This window comes from Liolophura sinensis, chromosome 3 (genome assembly GCF_032854445.1).
Source record: "Liolophura sinensis isolate JHLJ2023 chromosome 3, CUHK_Ljap_v2, whole genome shotgun sequence".
Classification (NCBI taxonomy): Eukaryota; Metazoa; Mollusca; class Polyplacophora; order Chitonida; family Chitonidae; genus Liolophura; species Liolophura sinensis.
The window spans coordinates 19,057,888-19,077,114 of record NC_088297.1 but is presented as its reverse complement, the minus strand read 5'-3'; the positions used below and the strand labels follow the sequence as shown (position 1 = coordinate 19,077,114).

Here is a 19,227-nt window from a genome sequence, read left to right as displayed (position 1 = left end):
CAGTGATCTCTCATTAACTGACGCACATTTTTTCTCCAAATACATGAAAATTGAGGGTGTCTTCATATTTTATAAGTACTTTCATCAGCTGTAGTCATTTGTTAGATCCACCATTGTTTTAGTAATACGATTTGTTAAGGAGGGGCCTCCATGGCTCAGTTGGTAATTGCGCTAGCGCAGCGTAATAAACCAGGAGCCTCTCAGCAATGCAGTCGCTGTGAGTTCAAGTCCAGCTCATGCTGGCTTCCTTTGCGGCCGTGCGTGGGAAGGTCCTCCAACAACCTGTGGATGGTCGTGAGTTTCCCAAGGTTCTGCTCGGTTTCCCCTCCCACCGTAATGCTAGCTGCCGGTGTATAAGTGAAATATTCTTGTGTACGGTGTAAAACACTAATCAAGTAAATAAATATTAAGGAATATGCTAAAATGAAGTCTTTTATTTTTTAGGCAAAGTATTATAAAGTGAATCTACAAGGCCCAGTTGTTCCAAAGTGTGTTAGCTTAATAGTGGTATTATGGCATATTTTATATTTAAATTTTTATCCAATGCAATTATCTTGTATTATGCCTTAAAGCAGTTGGAACATACAGGCCCAGGTGCTTGATCCATTAATTATGGATAACCTTTCTTGGTAGTGGTTGTTGGTACCTGTCAGAAGACGGTGGTTTAAGCGTGCTTTGTTGTTTGGTATCTGCATAATGATCCTAAACTTGCAGTGGAAAATAAAAAAATAAAAAAAAAAATAAAAAACATGTTTAGATATTGTTATTCTGTGGAAATTTAGTATTACTGTAATTTTTCAACCTTTTCGCCTGTTTGCAAGGTGTTTATTCAAGCCTATTCTGAAGGCATTGTTCTGTGTTGAGTGATAAAATTATACTTTTTGTGAAGCCCTGAAGATGGCCAGTCCAACCAATGTAGTTTTGTCTCCGAAATCAGAAAAAATGCGCATAAATTCCACTGAAAATTGTTCTTTCACCAGCAAAAAAGTGAAGAATTAGGGTAGAGGTTGAAAATTTGTAGTGAGACTCTCCTGAAATACTCAGGACATTGAAAAAACTTGATTATTTACGGCTAAGATATGGTTGTATTTCAACAACTTCATCACTTTTGTAATACCCATGGTGAAACTTTAAAACAAGCATTTTATTCATTAAGAGACCTGTAAATCATCTTTCCTGAAGTTGCTAACAGGTGCTTTTTTGGGGGGTCAGTTGTCTCAAGAAATGGCTTGGAGAGTTAGTCCAATGGGCTGTATGAAATCCCTGAGGCATCTCACAGTACATTCCGGTGTATCATTAAGAAGAGCAGTAGAGGTGTTTACACACATGTTGATCTATCAAAGACTTGGTCCATTTCCAAGCATGCTGGGACTGTTTTGTTGGAGAGGGCAGGGCCCCCAAGCTTGTTTCTGAAGGAAATGCTCGCTGAATTCTCTTGTTACAGCGTAAATAGCTTGTGGTGGCCGTCCGTTTAGAACACATAAGGCCCGCGTGGGTTGGGCCACTATATACATGTACTGAAGGTTAGTGGGTGCCAGTATCATAGTTTACACACATATCCATACAGTATCCATATGCTGTGATGGAGTGTCTTCAGCATGGTATTCCACTTAGGCAGCACATAAAAATAGATCAGCCTTGAGAACAGTCCCCAACAAGGAAACAGAATCGTTCTCTGACTGATGTATTGTTTTATGCTGTGATAACATCGACAAAGTTGACTAAATCAAAAAAAGTACACTCACAAGAGATTTTCGCTATTTTTTTAATGTCAGAAAAATTGTTTGTGTGTCTTCTGTGTCTGAATGAAAAATATCTATAAAAAAAAAAAACCAGTTCCCCTCAAAAAATGTTAAGGTGTGAAAATCGAGTACACGTACATAAAGTACAAGATTTTATTTATTTTTGTACCACTCAGTGTTCAACCAAAGTCCTGAGTTTACTGGTATGCTTTTATTATTTCATAAATTTGCAGAATTTTTTTTTTTTTTTTTTTTTTTTGATTAATGTTTTGCAATCGAAATTATTTTTCATGAGCCTATGTTTTGTGTTTTGTTTCAGGAATGGAGATAAGGTAGCATTAAAAATTATTAAAAATGTGGAAAAGTACAGAGAAGCTGCAAAGTTGGAGATCAATGTGTTGGAAAAGATCAAGGAAAAAGATCCAGATGGCCAGTAGTAAGTACACATACATGTACACGTCTTGTACACATCACAGAGCGGGTTTCCCCCAACCACTGCTTGGTTTCCTCCCACCGCAAAAGTGGCTGCCGTCGTATAAGTGACATATTCTCTGAGTGCGGCATAAAACACCAATGAAATAAGTAGATTTATTTAGATGACTGTAGAAATTTTTCTGTAAGATCAGCAATGAAAAACAGTGTTATTATAACAGTTGATTTGTCTCCTAACCGATGGAGGCCGTAAGAATCCAGCTTACACTTGTCCCTTCACACCTCTGACGACAAGGTCAGAGTTCAAAAGCATGGTTTATTTCACTTTCCCACACAAATGAATGTTACGATGAAGTCAGTGGAATCTTGTCAGAATTATACGTACATGTAAGCCTTGTTTGTCCATGTGCCGCAATGAAATGTACCTGGAGTATATGATATACAGATTCACATTAAATCAGAGAACTCTGTGTGAAGGCTCTGTTACGTTGGAATGTTATTTGATGGGAAGTGGATCTCGTGTTGGAGGGTGGGGGATGTGATCTTGGATGTAAAAGAAAGAAAATGCCCAAAAACTCCAAGGCTAAGATAGCACAGTGGAAGTCAAAGCTTAAAAATAAATGTGCTGACTTCTTTTTAAGCAGGTACTTGTAAGTGAAGTTATTTTTACTTAAGTTGCCATAGAAACTAACTTGTGTGAGCGGAAATTCTTGCTTGTGCCATGTAGGTTTTTGGTCGAGGAATTTGTAGCGTAGCTTTAGCTTCAGCTTAGCTTCACACGACTGCCTAACTTGTTGGTTTTGGTCAGTGTCTTTTTCTCCATGATCCTTCCATCAATTTACATTCATATGTTACATTTGTATTCTAACTTGGCTATTCTGTTAAACAATTTGATTTCAAGCTTTTGACAGATAAGGATAAAATTGTCATGTTGTCATGTGATAGGTTTTATAAGAACAGATCTGTAGAGAGCAAGTTGAATTTTGTATGCCCTGATTCTTTGACCCGTTCCACTATTTTTAGGATCATTTTCATAATAATTGTATGCATAAATTCCACTGACAAAAGTGCTAGTGGTTGATAAGATTGAAGATTTACAGTATATGTACCTTTTCGCATGTGATAGAGGAACTTTAGTGTACTTTACACACAAATGATTTTGGAGACAAAAAAACATTGGTTGTGTCGGTCAGTTTCAGAGCTTTAAGAAAAGTATAATTTTGCCAGCCTGCACAGAATAATGCCTCCCGAATATGCTTGAATTAACACCTTGCAAACAGGTGAAAGGGTTGAAGAAATACGTTCCACTGGATTTGACCTTTCTCACATTTTCATCCAAGGCTGTGAGCAACAGGACTATATACTGCACATGCACATGTGCATCACAGCAATACACGAGGTAGCATATTCATTGCTTATGTGGCATAACACCATAATTCTCCATTCATACATACTGATTTTCTATTCATGTTGGTATTTACACAGTTTCACTGCATGTTGATGTGGTTAAAATGACGTTCTGCTTTCACTTTCAGTTTGTGTGTACAGATGTTAGACTGGTTTGATTACCATGGTCATATGTGCCTAGTGTTTGATATGCTGGGGCTCAGCGTCTTTGATTTCTTGGTAAGCGGAGTACAAAAACATTCATTGGAAGTTTTTTAAATGATGGGTCAAATTATATTGCATTCCCTTCTTGGAAATAATTTCACACTTAAGCATTCTTTGTCATTTCCGCCCAATCAGACAATTATTCAACCACTGATGTACAAGTATGTAAATTAGTTCATTTAATTCATTCATACTTAAGTATCAAAGAATCTGTTACAGACTGGACACTGTTTACTGGTTTCACATTTTGTACATGTATGTCCCTAACAGCATGTTTGAAATGTTTCTTGTTGGCAGAAAGACAACAGTTACATCCCATATACGATAGAACAGGTCCGACATATCTCATACCAGTTGTGCTATGCAGTAAAATGTAAGTCATTTATGATTTTCTGATTTATAAAGTTTAAAAGTTTTATAAAACATGCATGTATTCATGCATGTTTAGACACCATTGTCTATTTGATTTGTTGGCCAGATCTATTGCACATTGCCATTTTTCCTTAAGAAAGGAGAGAGAGCAGCTGTGGAAACAAGATAGTTTTTGCAGTTCAAAAAACTCTAATGTAAGTAGACCACAGTGTATGTCAAAATGGGACAGTGATTTAAAGATAACGCATCAGCATAGGAGGTAAAACCAGAGTAGAGCCGTGTCAATAGTGTGATAGTTGGCAGACAGAAGTGGGAGGGGGGTGGGGGCTCTGGGGAAAGGGGAGCATAGCATTGAAGAATCAACTTTCTGGAACAGAGTACTCAATTTTTGTGGTGCCTTTTTCTATGCGTTCACAGTTCTCCATGACAACCAACTAACTCATACAGATCTGAAGCCCGAAAATATTTTATTTGTCAACTCCGACTTTGACTCAACGTGGAATCCTAGAAAAGTAAGTCTTTCATTTGGACGAAGTTGGTGTAATTAATGAAAGTGGAGAACATTGTCGCCAACTGAGGGACCTACTTTAACTGGTGTAGTTATATCACATTAATCACAAGGTGCACGAAAAATAACTGACATGTCAAAACATAACCTATATGTGAATTTGCCTATTGCATCATACATTTGGAGATCTCCTACATCATTGATGAATTTTTTGTTTGTTAACAAGTGGTTAATAAATTCTGATGTTTTAGTTTACAACTGGGTATTGCGTGCTCTTTTAAATTTTATCACTATTCTGCCTTGCTGATCTGTTAACTGTGCGGATGAAAACATTCTGAATTCCAATTTTGTTGTAGAAATTGTCAAAGCTTTATGGCAGGGCTCACAAATTTCACTGGGTAGATTTTAAATTGAGTCAGTTTGATTTCCTGCTCATTGTTCAAATTGTTTTGACACGTATGCCCCCATCACTATAACAATGTTATGTTTTACGTTTCACACAGAGAAGAGATGAAAGGCATATACTAAACACAGATATAAGGCTGATAGACTTTGGTTCGGCCACGTTTGACCATGAACATCATAGTACCATTGTGTCCACTCGGCATTACAGGGCTCCTGAAGTCATACTAGGTAAGTTGCTGCCCGCTTAGATTTATCTCATTTCCAATTATCACCTATTTTCCCTATTTCTCCCACATTAATTTTGCCAGAATAGGGAGTCTGAAAGACACGGAGACACCCCCCTGGCTAAACCTGTGGTCATCGTTAATTTTAGTGTAGGAAATCTCATGTGAGAAAGCTAGGTGTTTGCTGCAGTGACAGGAGTTGAAAGTCCTCCACCTGTGAAACTGATAATTGTCATTGTAGTGAAAAATATCATTGTTTTTTATTGGTTTACATCTCTTTTCCCTATATATTGCCTAGTTGAGTCATTGTATTGCCTAGTTGATGCCATGATGAGTAGAAAATATCCCAGTGAAAAAATTGTTTTGGGGGAAGGGGAGTGTAGGGCTAGGGAGCCAAATCCTTCCATGTTCAGACATTAATGGATTTGAATTTCTCTGTTTGGAGTATTTCAGACAAGTTAATTAGCTAATTAGCTGAGAAGTGCCGATTGACAAAATTGTGAGATGGGGGATACGTTTTCATCTCTTTCATCCCAGTGTTTTCATCTATTTCCTCCCAGTGTTTTCATCTATTTCCTCCCATTGTTTTCATATCTTTCATCCCAGTGTTTTCATCTATTTCCTACCAGTGTTTTCATCTCTTTCATCCAGTGTTTTCATCTATTTCCTCCCAGTGTTTTCATCTCTTTCATCCCAGTGTTTTCATTTATTTCCTCCCAGTGTTTTCATCTATTTCCTCCCAGTGTTTTCATCTCTTTCATCCCAGTGTTTTCATCTCTTTCATCCCAGTGCCTCAACAGAAGTATTATTCAGAATACACCAAAGATCCAAAGATGTATAGCTTGTTAGTTGCCAATTTACTTCTTGCTTTTCCATTAATCTCATGCTGCTGATATTTGCAGAATTAGGGTGGTCCCAGCCATGTGATGTGTGGAGTATAGGATGTATCATGTTTGAGCTGTACACAGGGTTTACACTATTCCAGGTAAGCTTTAAGAAATTTCTGTGAATGTCCTTGAAATCATATGAATACCTAAGTCAAATATAAATATTGTATAGGTAGCAAACTTATGAGCTTCATTCAGGGGCGTCCGTAGCTCAGTTGGTTAGCGCGCTAGCGCAGCGTATTGACGCAAGAATCTCTCACCAATGCAGTCGCTCTGAGTTGAAGTACAGCTCATGCTAGCTTCCTCTCCAGCCATATCTGGGAAGGCCTGCAGCAACCTGCGGATGGTCGTGGGTTTCCACCAGGCTCTGCTCGGTTTCCACCCACCATAATGCTGGCTGCCGTCGTATAAGTGAAATATTCTTGAGTACGGTGTGATATACCAATGAAATAAATACATAAATATGAGCTTCGTGTTTATTCTTCCGAACAAACCTGAAAATACATGAACCAGGAAAGTATTTAGATGATGAAAAAGAGCAGTTATAATTTTCGATTGGAGAGCTTTTCACCATTTTTTGGCTATGTGTTAATTCTGTTCTGTTTTTGATTGTAGACCCACGACAATAAAGAACACTTGGCTATGATGGAGAGGATTTTGGGGTCCTTGCCTTACAGAATGGCCAAAAAATCCAAGTAAGCACATAAATCTTGCTTTGCCCACTCAGGGTTTACCCTGCTCAGTAATACATTTTGGTTTTTTCACCAAAATTTTTTTGAATTTGTTCCCTGCGCCTGATTTCATCTAATTTCATACAAGTTTTATTGTTTTGAATGATTACACCTTTTAGTTTTGTATATCCGATTTTTAGTAAAAGTTGAAAATATAAGCATTTTTTTTAAATTTTCAGTTAAGTCTATAATACAAAAGCAAGTTAGCAAAATACTAGCAGGTATGAGTAAAATTGTATAAAATGTCATTATTTATCATAAATGAGAACCTTCTCTTCACAGACTTAGTAGTTGTTTCGCTTCGCCCATGTCTTCCTAGAAGCAGGAATGGAGCATGGAATTTTCCCTCTCTTTTACACTCAAAGTTGACAGTTGACGTCCTTCAGGGTGACGTGAACAGAATCCTCATACTTGGCTGGAAGATTGCCATTTTCCATGTTGTATTTACTGTAATTCTTCAACCTTTTCGCATGTTTGCAAGGTGTTCAGTCAAGCAAATTATAAGAGCATTACTTTGTGTAGGCTGATAACATACTTTTTGTGAAGCTCTGAAATTGTCCTATCCAACCAATGTAGTTTTGTCTCCAAAATCAAATTAAAAACGTGCATAAATTGCACTGGAAGTTGCTCTTTTATATGCGAAAAGTTTGAGGAATTGGGTAGTAATACAATAAAGTAAATATGCTTTTCAATTTGTATCCGGTTTTAGAAGTTTGCCAAAAAAGGAAGAAAGTGAGGAGAAAAGGTTTCATTTTCTGGTTCAGCCTACACTGTACTTCTTCAATGAAGACAACAGATTGATACATTTAGGTGTTACAAAAGGGAGCCTACTGTGTGAAGCTGTGTTATCTTAATGATGGCACCATGGAAATAACACATGGTTTTTAACATTTTTTTAAACAAAAACTTTAAACTCTTGCATCCCAAAGTATCCAACATAATTCTCTTGGATTACCATTTAATATCCAGCAAAGATGTGACATTTTGATGCAAAGTGTTGAGAAAGCTTCGTTCTGTTTTGGCATCCTGAAGCCACTTTCACAAAATTTCGTAAGGTACATTTCTCGTAACTTTGTTATAGCGCCATAAGGCAACGTCATTTATGAGAAAAGTTCAGAAAAATGGATTTACGGAGTTTTGTGAAAATGGCCCCCGGCATGCATGCAGGCTAAAGCCAGAAGCAAGCTGAAAAACTGGATACCAATTGGTTTGTCCATTGCTCCCTTTATATTCCCTGATGTTACCCTCATGTTTATTTGAAGAAATAACTTGTTCTGGCATGGTCGGCTAGACTGGGATCCCACCACTTCAGCAGGGCGCTACGTTCGCGAGAACTGCAAGCCCCTCTATGTAAGTAGGCCCTTGCTTGTGCTTGGTCCGAGCATGCTTTTACAGTGTACTTGTACTAGCGACTGACCAGTGAGGGGGACTCACATGACCTTCAATCGGCAAAGACGGCGATTCTGCAGCATGTCCCGACTCATCCCCACCCTTACCCTCCTCCCTCCAGGTTATGTTTCGTTCAATATTACGTTGCTTTTTTTTTGCATGCTTTTCTTTACATGTGGCTTTTTGTCTTGTCTTTATTGAAGAAAAAGCAAGTATTTCTATCATGGTCGTTTGGATTGGGATGAGAGAAGCTCATCGGGCAGATACGTGCGAGAATCCTGCAAACCTTTGAGGGTAAGAATACAGCTTTCCCCTTAACCCATGACTTCGTATTTATCGGGGAAAATGTTGTTTCTGAAATTTGGCCTTTCTTCGGAAAGAAAATGTTCCAAAAACAAGTGGATTTTAAAATCTTAGGTTTTGTCCACTGTGAATTCATTGGACATTGACCAGGTCAGATGGAAAAATGATTTTCAGCTTTGTCTGTCCCGTTTGTTTTTGTATGTGCACTACTCAAAGGATATTTTCATCGGGTAGCATTTCAAGCTTGGTGTTAAGTGTAAAGACTTCCTGGGACCAAATGTGCTGTAGTGTGGCCTGGTTTGTACATATGATTGTCTTTTGTGTTACTGGCTTCACTTATTTTGCAGAACTTAAGTACCACAAAGACCAGTCATAAAGGCTCGAATTCACTGCTGTATTTGCAAACTGGAAATATTTAATGTGGTTTAAAGCCATAGTTACATGTGCAAGTTTCATGTGAAGTTGAAACAAATGTTTGACTCATGACAATGCTCTTAACAGTTGATAACCTAAGGATACAGGGGTTTTTCAGGTGATCTTAAAGAGTAGAAAAGCATACTCACACAAGACTGTGAACACTATGACATGTACATGCCTGTCCCTGGGGCTCTGACTTGTATTGTATATTGTATGGGCCATATTTATAATCAGCTTGCTACAGTTAAATCTTTGCAGATGCATTGTGTGCATGTGTTATTATAAGGATGAAGGTCTTGGAATCAGAAGTAATAACTCAGACTTATTAACTGTGAATAATTTCATGTTCTGAGCATATTTTTCAGACTTTGGATTTGTGAAAGGAATTCTGAAAGTGTATGTTGCTGTATTTATGGGTTTTTTTTAATTTATTCCGACTGGTGAATTTTCTTGCAGTTCAGAAACAATACACTTCAAATGTCTTGTTCCTGCTTTACATTTAAATAGAATTTGCATCTTTGATTCCAAGACATGTTGTCCTTCATTATTACTGTTAAGCGATGCATAGCATTTGTAGTAGTTGTGAAATTATGCTCAATATCGTCTTCTTTCAAGAGGCAGGGTGTTTTTGTATTAGCTGTTTCATTACTAGATTCTAAATTTTCATGTCTCGGTGTTGAATGTTTTTGATTGTTTATGTTACATTTCAAGAATGTTTGGAATTGAAGTGAAGCACAGATATAACCAAATAACCTTTTTAACAAGTGTGATTCTTAGCAAACCGTAGTGCAGTCTTTCCCAGCATTTTGGGAAAAGCTGCCATTGGAAAACTAACAGACTGGTAAATCTTTTTGTTAGTTTCTGGAAAAGCTAAACAGCCCCAGGAGAAATACTCAGTTTAAAAGTAAATATAATTTGGATGGAAACACTGGAAGAAATCCCTGTCATATTCCTGTCGCTTGGGATCAGTAACTGAAAAACTGCGTGTTAGCAAAGGACAAGCAAACTGTAATTTTAAACAGTGACTCTGAGGACATGCTGCCTGGATACACAGATTTGTTGGAGTGTTATGGAATTGCTGACTAGATTGGTGATATGTGATGCTATTGGTTACTTTACCAAAATCACTGGTAAGACACTCGCTCTGATTTCTGGATCATGTGATTGTAATCTGGAACTTTGCCCAGGAAAAACTATTTCAGCATTCGGCCACTGTATTTTGGAAATGGAGCCTACCCATTTTTGAAAGTAAACCATTACTGGAATACACTTCTGACACCATGAAGAAGCTGTGAGAGTGAAGAATCAAAGCCATCTACCACAGATGAACAAATGAGCAACATGACAGACGGAATCATTCTGTTGAGCAAGCGAGTTATTACAGAGAGAAGATTTGGACTTTACCTGTATCTCAAAATGGTGGATGAACAGAATTCTTTGGATCTGACTGTCTTGTTACGAACTGAATGGTTGAAGTTTCTGATTGTATTTAATTGGACTGGGTTGTGTAAATTTATAGGTTACAGATGCTCTGGGAAAGATTTGCGTGTCAAATCATGCCTGTCTCCAACAAGCCAAAAGGAGTTACATATTGTGATGGCATACATTCATCACCTTGATTTTTACTCTCCTCCACACTTTCTAACAGAGAACATAGACCTTAGCAGAACTGAATGCATACCCTTCAGTGTGTCTTAAAAAATTGTATAAGTATGAAAGACTTTCAGCATAGAGTAAAAATCAGAGCATTGAAGACAACGTGACAGATGACAAATTGTCACACGTATCCGTTGAAATGCGATGACCCTTGGATTTATAAATGGGATAAGTGTTACAGTTAGCCTCAGCACAGTGGTGTGGAATCTGATGAATGGGACTTGGAGCTTGCTCATCAATATGCTTCCTAGGAGCTTGAAAACCAGTGCTTACCCTGATGGACTGTTGTAAGCATGGCAGTTTTCTTTCTGTTGAAGTTGCTTATGGCAAGTCTCCTTTTCTTGTTAAAAGAAAAACAAAGCATCTCTTCAAAAAATTGTGCTGTGCAGTATCTTTAAGAAATGTCTTTTATGGTTAACATTAAAGGTTATAAGGATTCAGGGGGCCTCCGTGGCTAGCGCAGCGTAATGACCCAGGAGCCTCTCACCAATGCGGTCGCTGTGAGTTCAAGTCCAGCTCATGCTGGCTGCCTCTCCGGCCGTAAGTGGGTCTGCCAGTAACCTGCAGATGGTTGTGGGTTTCCCCCCGGGCTCTGCCCGGTTTCCACCCACCATAATGCTGGCCGCCGTCGTATAAGTGAAATATTCTTGAGTACGGCGTAATACACCAATCAAATAAATATAAGGATTCAGAAATAAAAGCTGGTGCTTAAATTTTTCTCTCTGACAAAAAGGTTACCAGTTACTTTCATTAAACTGCGTTCTGGGCATGAAGTTTGCAAAGTCAAAGCATGAGAGATTTTTCCCCTCGTCTGTTTTTTGCTGCATTTTTTGTCCCCCGCCAAGTCCTGTACAATGCTGAAAACGTAGCCTTTACAGTTTCACCATGTTGAACTACAGCATGCCAACAAAGAATCATATCAGCTTCTTTGCTGATATCTGTTCCAGCCTGGACACAAATTGTTTCAGTTGTGTGTTAAATTCACGTTTCTGGTAAATGATAAAGCTATTAAATTTTATCGATGATGTGTATTTGGAAAATTCAAGTCTGAGATCAACTATTTCTTCAGTACCTTATAATGATATAAGATATGACAAAAAATATTACTATTGTAGGTGTGAGTTTCATTCACACTTTCCATATGAGATCCAGATGGAATCGTGTATATGTTTTCTTAAAGTACTGATGCACCAATGGTTGTTCACTATGTTAATTGTTCAATTTCTGTTCCAAAGGTTTTTTTTTCCCTTCAAGTTTCCCATCTACTCCCATTCTTGGCTTTTTTGCAAACCTCGGCCCATAGCCCCCATAATCACAAGTCAAAGTATTCTTGTTGAGAGCTTATTAGATTTAATCCTAAGGGAACAGTCCTCAATATGTTTGTAAAAGGAACTTTCTTGAACATTGTCTGAAAAGCTTTATGCTGCACATGGCACTCCCCGTCTCGATATACTTTTGTTTTGAGAATTTGAATCTTTAACGAGTTTTTTGGGGACCACATTGAAATTAATATTCATTCCCTTTTGTAGGAGCAGTTGTTTTTTTTTTAGTCTTAAGGAGTATAGCATATATCAGATTTTCTGATATCAAATTTAAGGACTAATATAGAGTGCAGGATTTCCCATGTGCAAACCTGAAAAACTTTCTGCTTAAGTGAAACAAATCTCAGCTCATGCATACAATTATCAAGGAAAGTGAAAATTTCACAGGAATAATCCACACATTTGGAATTTTTTACCACCATGGAGCAGTTGGCTGAGCCAGCATAAGACGTAGCTCTAAAACTGTCCATCACTCTTATGTTTACAGCAAAATTTACGAGACAAAGCTCCGGAACATTTACAGCTGTTAGAATTGATAAACCGGATGTTAGAGTTTCTGCCGGAGCTTAGAATCACCCTTAGGGAAGCCATCGAAGACCCATTCTTTTTCCCTGTCCATCGGGAATATCAGAAAAAGGAGAAGGAAACGAAGCGTCGAAAAGAAATGGCAGCTGCAGCGGAAGCTGTGAAGGAAGTTGCGCAGTTCATAGATGAGAACAAAGAGTTTGAAGCAGAGGCCACTGAACAGGCAAAACCTTCAACTAGCAGTGCTGATGCAGTCCAAAATGACACTGAAGCCAAACCAGCTAATGATCAAAATGATGCTGCTGCCACAGAGCCAAGCAAAACCAACAATGCTGCAAGTGAGAATGTTGCAGATGGTCAACAGGTGCCAGTGACAAACGGTAAAGTAGATCCAACACAAGGAGAAACTGTTCCACCACCCCCAACCGAGACAAAGCCACGGCGTAGACGGAGAAGACCTATCCGAGAGCGACCCGTCTCAGAGATAAATCCAGAAAGTGTAGGGGCCTCTCAAGCTGCATCAGCTGACAACAAAGTTTCTAATGAAGCTCCATCGAAAGCATCCAGTTACCCTGACAAGACAGATTCAGGTGCCACTAATGTAACCTCTTTGGCAGAAGACACTTCTGCTGTTGAGAACGTCAATGCCAGTAATTCAGGAACTGCAGAGGCAGCCACCTCAAATAATGATACGGTTTGTAAGGAAAAAGATGCTACTGTCACAGAATCGGAGAAAACTGAAAATGAGGATGGTGTGAAGACGAATGATGGGAAATCAGAACAGGTTGTAGATGAAGCCAAGCCAACAGCCAAAACATCCACCCCTGACGGGGAGAAAATCAGGACTGATGATGCTATTGACTTGAGCAAGGATAAGCCTTCTGGGGTTGAGGCCACTGAGAAAACTGCACCTGAAAACCAGGGTGATGTGATTGCAGCAAGTGAAGTAAACATGGCAGATAATCCACCGGGTGACCAATGCAAGACCTTTAAAACAAATGTGAAAGTAACTTTTCCAGGGAGCTCATTCGGTACAGAAGTTGACAAGCAAGAGAACATCTCAAAGCAGAAAGATCAGACCGTACCAGATGCAACAAATAAGGATGCAGAAGTGTCCGAGAAGAGTGCGGCAAACTCTGAAGTTGGTTCAAGTGTTGATGGAGCTACAGGTGTTGAGTCCAGCAGTAAAAGTAACAAGGCGGATGATTCCAACAGTGTTGATGTTGTTCCAGCTACCAGTGACACTGATGTTCCACCAAACAAAAGTGAAGTTGCCAAAGTTGATAATGAATTAAAGGAGGCTGCGCCTTTATCCACAAACTTATCCTCTGTTGTGGAAGGAGCTGCTTCTGATTTGAACAGCAGATCGTCTCTGAATGATGCTGCACCAACCACAGTAACAGCTGACAGCGAGGATGTTGTCGATAAAACCGGTGAAAAAGGTAAAGATGAAGGTGGTGATGCCTCCGAGTCCGACCAATGGGTTGAAAACGTGGCACAGCCACCGTCAGAGTCCGACCCATCAAAGACCGCTGGTAATGGTATTGACACTAACTCTGTTGTTGCCGATGGTGCTTCTGCTGTGTTAAGCCTTAACAATGGGCAGCTTGTTGATGTTGGTAGTGATGTGCCTATTGTGGTTGACTTTGGCTTTGATGTTAACAATACCGACAGTGGTTCAGCAAAGGCTGGAAACTCTCAGGCCTCAGGCTCTGATATGGTAGCAGAATTTCAGATTAAGATTAGGGACCACGAACCCTCCCCCAAGTTCAAGGACGTAGCTGTCAATGTTGTTGAAGCTGATTTTGTGATAAGAGATGCCTCTGATAAGGTGATTTCGCCCCGACGGTGGGTACATGTTACAGACAAATCGACTCAGACTGACAATGTTATAATTATGAGGATGGCAAGCAAGGTCAGCAAGGGCTCCGAGTCCGATGTGGATTTCGCTGACGCCGTCGGTGACATTGACAGCAAGGAGATGGAGTCAGAAGTCTTCAAGGACGCCGAATCTGACTTGGTGTTAGCAAAACCCCCATCTGTTAACTGTGCCACTTCCCCCACCCCCGTGTCGCGCCCTGAAAACTCCACTTCGGATCCCACCAAGCAGACAAGGTCATCGGCAAGAGGTCATTAGACGTGGGCAACAAGTGAACACAGTACGTGCTGTTTGGCAGAGATTCCCATAGGGGCCGTCCTGCCTTGCATGCTCGTCATTTGTAGATCTAGGTGTTCCATTTTTTGCTGTGGAAAACAACCATTTGAATTCCACTGTAATGAAGAGAATAATTGTGATTAATATTTTTCTTTTCTTTATAAAGCATAACACAGTAAGGCTGCTGGACACTGAATCCAGCTGAAATTAAAGAACTCGCTGTACAAACTTCAGTACTAGAAACTGATCATGGAGAAGTTTGAGACTAACTGCATTTCTTAACTTTGTGTAAAGTGTGCATGTGGCATTTGTGTTGGAAACTGTAAACAAAGTTCACGCATGGAGTGCAAGTTTACTGAAGCTAATGTCTAAGGTAATGTTGGGGAAGATGCATCATGGTATGGTGTGATACATGATGCGGTAGTGGTGAATATGATGCCTTTGTGTTTAATAGAATTTATTAGCAGAAATCTGTGTTTACCAATGAGGAAACCTTTCAAGGACTACGATTGATTTGTATCGTTTGTGCCTGCTACATATCCTCAAGGTAACATTCTCTCTGTTCAATTGGCCATAGATGTGCTTATTCCTGGCAGTCGCGTAAATAAGATTGGTAAATTTTCAGGGATATTTACCTGCATGACCCCTTGGCATGACTCATTGGCATGACAGATTATAACAGCAGAGATGGAGAAACTTGCATTACAGGAATAACATTGAATGTTTGAAAATATCAACTTCTTACAAGAATATTAAAGTATCTTGCAGTAACATTGCCCTGTTTGTTTTTTTGCCTGTATTATTTTTATTTATGTGTTAAATGCATTGACAAGGACACTTGCTTGGCCTCTGTGTGAGATTTCAGATCATTAGTTAAATCTAGTGATAACTCCTTAATGGCAATGAACTTCATCTTGACTTACGATCAGTGTCAGGCAGAAGCTATGCAATCTGTTTCCCCTAAATGCTTGTTGAAAAACACTGTTTACCTTGGCATGAGACCCTTCAACTTGCTTGTGGGGCTTTGAACCTAGGAGACTTTTTAGGGAGAGATTTACACCTGTTTCAGACAGACTGCTATCTGTACAGGATTATGTTGAGAACAACTTTTTCTGTAAATGGTGCCACGCCAATTTAAATTGCTTTACAGGCAGAATAAATCTTTTTCCAGTGTTTAGAGGGGAGGGCAAAAAAAAAAATAACGTATAGAAATTTATAGCAAATGTGGACTGTCCTTACAATTTTTCCCTGTTGACATCTATTACATGATTGGAAAGCCTTGAAAAACAGGAAAATTCATAAATATGTCAAAATCAGATAAATTTTTTTTTTATTCTATTCTGTCAGCTTGCCCGTAAAACACAATAAAATTGGTGTCACCTCATGTAGCTGATAAAAAATTCAGCATATTCATTTCAAACAAATTATTGTAAACTGAGTCAACTTTTTCTACTCTTGTATTTTGTAGAGATACATACATGAGGATAACATTGATCATCGGCAGTTGTTTGACTTAATCCTGAAGATGTTGGAATATGATCCCCACAGTCGTATCACGCTGAGGGAAGCCGTGTTTCACCCATTTTTCCGAAACTGCCACATCAGCGACCTGAGGGGCAGAAGTCACAGCCTAAGCAGATAACTGGACGGGTGGAGCCTGTTTGGTGTTTTACCGTTAGAAGCCTTGATTGTTGGGCTGCGTACAGCCTTTGTTGCTTGATGGGACATGTGACTTGTTGTTGCGTTAGATTGTGTGTGTCGAGAGGCAGGTCCTCAATCGACCTGTTACCTGCTTAGACCAGAGGAAAGTTGCTATTCTGTATGAACTGCACGGAAATTGCTTCCTGAAGCAAAATGCCGCAAATGTGAGTCTGCTGGTCACCTTAAGCTGGCATGTCGGTACATCCTCCCCGCTGAAGGCCCATTCTATAAAGATCTCTGCGTTTCGAGGACCAGTATAGGGGACAAAGCTTCCTTATTACATGTATAAAGAAGAACAGAGGTAGCCATGTGGCGTTTTGAAGCAATCAGAAGGCCTTTTCCAGAAAATGGTCAGATGTGATGGTGGCGTTCTTGTGGCTTTGAATGTGGTAGTTTTTGGAGAGATGGTAAAGTCTGCACTGCTCTGCTTGCCCGCCCCGATCAATCAGAAACTGAGCAAATTTGGAAACCTTCAAAGAGACATTTAAGAAAAACATTCAGCAGTTTTTGCTCTTTGGCTGTACCATCTTGGCTCAGCTGGATGAATGCTCCCGAGAAAGACTAGATCATGGCCTGAGCAGCTATTGATCGAACAGCTTTGTTTCATTTCATCATCATATTTTACAAACTCCTACCACCCTTCCCAATCCTTTTGCCAAATATGATAGTGAGAAGACCATGCTTGGACTGTTCTATAGTACAACGGGAATCAAAATATTTATCACTATAGGCAGGGTTATCATCATTTACACTAATTGCTCTTTCTGAAATCCTGCATATAGTTTGAACATGTCAGATGACATTTGGAAATTGTCTAAACTAGCCAACCAGTTTATGTGTACATAGACCAGTGTAAAAAGAATGTTAATGAAATAGTTTTATATTTTATCGTTGACATACAGTGCACATGTATGTGGTTAAGCCCGCAATCAATGTTCTTGAAATGAGACATCTGATTGGGTAGAGAAATCTATTTCTTACCATGTAAAAGGGAAAGCTGATGTACAGGCAGGGAAAAAATGATTTTAATCAGCTTGTCATTTCAAGCCGTCTCGTAAGATATGATAGTGTTCATCACTGAGACATTTATCGGGCTATTCAGTGGGTTTGAACTTGTCGAGTTCGGCAAAGTGAAGATGCCATAGTGTGTGATGTCTTAGAGTACATGTAACTATCACCAGTATTGTCGTCACTTATGGAGGGTACGTATAGTAAAGCATCTTAATTTGCAGACTGTGTTGCCCATTTTCATCACAGTGGCTGTTATGCAGCTGTACCATAATTCTGATAAGTATGGTTTAAAAAGATATTACCTCTTGTTAAGTGAAGTGTTTTACACAAATGAAGCAGACTAGTGTGTGGTGAATAATGTTTGATTTTTCACATGGCACGAGAGTACACGAGAACATCAGAGTTGAATACATACACAAACGGTCTGCGGTAAGTCTTAAAGCCAGCTATATTTCATTGGAATAATTACTTGAACTATCCTTTGTTACAGAATTTGCAATAATGCCATGTGCTGTTAAAGCTGAACATTGCTTGTGTCAACCGATGAATATCAAATCACGATGTTGACAACTTGTTGACATTTTGTATGTTTGCATCTACATCTATTATGGAGGACTATCAGAAAAAAAAACTGCTAATTGACAGTAAGCTGAGCCAACATCGAACTAATTGTTTAACACATTTCATGTCTGATAGCAAAATACCTGATTCTGTATTCACCTATTCATGTACATTCTACTACTATTAATTGTTTTAAAACAGCTAGGTAATTCAGGTGGGTGATTTTGCCATATTTGAAAGATTCCCTCACAATTGAAATGTACATGTAGATGTGCTTGTTAAAGATTTTTGGACTTCTTGAGGTGGTATTGACCTGTATCGGGCAGTATTTATATGATAACAGTGTGAAGCATTCTTTGCTTTCATTGGACTGCTCGTTGAGGCAAGAGGAGATAACCTATTTCGTTCAGGACAACTGAAGACCGTGGAATTATTTAAACATTGCCATTGACAAATTTTATTTATCTTTTGGAGAACTAAGCAATTTATGAATTCGACTTGACTCTGCTGTTGTTTATGTAAGAGTAAAAGTTATTTCGTCATGGCTTTGTACATTATTTATATATGATATTCTGTGCAATTCGTTTTCTCACTTTTATCAGTTTGCATAAGGAAATGAAATAATGCCAATATTGTTCGACAATGTCAGCCTGATCAGTTGAATTCGCTTACATCTGTTATATCGCAAAACGCTGTGCAGATTTTTATGTATTCAAATATCTGTATAAACTTATACGCAAACCTGTTCTTGTTTTTGTTTATTTGTTTGTACTCAAGTACATTTCACATCTACAGCAGCAATCAGCGTTATGGTGAGAGGAAACCTGGCAGAGATTTGTATTTGTTAGAAGAGGCTTGAGGCATTTTATTCATTATTTTGTTTGTACTGCTGTGGCCAAGTGCTTAAAGTGTCTGCTTCATAAACCGTCTGGTGTCTGGATTTTCAATCAGACAGCAGTATAAACATGTGCTGCAACAGCTGGCGGGAAGGCGAATCGAATTGACCTAAATAATGTTGACAGCGACATTAAACCCAAAGCAAACAAACCATGTAGTAAATTACAAAACGGTGATTTACATTTAAATGTGCAATGTTTGAGATGTGCTTAGTGAAACTCGTGATTGTGGTAGGCAAAATCAGTAGGCATTATCCCGTGATGCACTGTGTTCGAATCCCGTGAAAGCCGCGTTCACACGGTTTGATTTATCGTTGCAACTCAACGAATCCGACTATATAGTCGAACCCAAAAAAACGTACATTTCGTAACGCCTCAT

General features: G+C 39.0%; 1 protein-coding gene across 6 annotated transcripts in view; it reads left to right on the top strand.

The window, feature by feature from the left end:
• The window catches only part of LOC135464181 (dual specificity protein kinase CLK2-like), a 55,623-nt gene extending 36,926 nt beyond the window's left edge, over positions 1–18,697 (top strand). For 4 of the 6 annotated variants that reach the window (XM_064741683.1, XM_064741681.1, XM_064741684.1 and 1 more), the window contains 10 exons: positions 2,062–2,178; positions 3,710–3,800; positions 4,083–4,158; positions 4,575–4,669; positions 5,169–5,298; positions 6,197–6,279; positions 6,797–6,876; positions 8,505–8,595; positions 12,487–14,683; positions 16,148–16,287. In XM_064741683.1, the coding sequence (XP_064597753.1) occupies positions 2,062–2,178; positions 3,710–3,800; positions 4,083–4,158; positions 4,575–4,669; positions 5,169–5,298; positions 6,197–6,279; positions 6,797–6,876; positions 8,505–8,595; positions 12,487–14,661 (2,938 nt within the window). In that variant the 3' untranslated portion in view covers positions 14,662–14,683; positions 16,148–16,287. Of the gene's footprint in view, positions 1–2,061; positions 2,179–3,709; positions 3,801–4,082; positions 4,159–4,574; positions 4,670–5,168; positions 5,299–6,196; positions 6,280–6,796; positions 6,877–8,174; positions 8,263–8,504; positions 8,596–12,486; positions 14,684–16,147 lie in introns of all 6 variants that reach the window. The other 2 variants (XM_064741682.1, XM_064741686.1) reach the window with 2 other exon arrangements.
• The last annotated feature ends 530 nt before the right edge of the window (positions 18,698–19,227 follow it).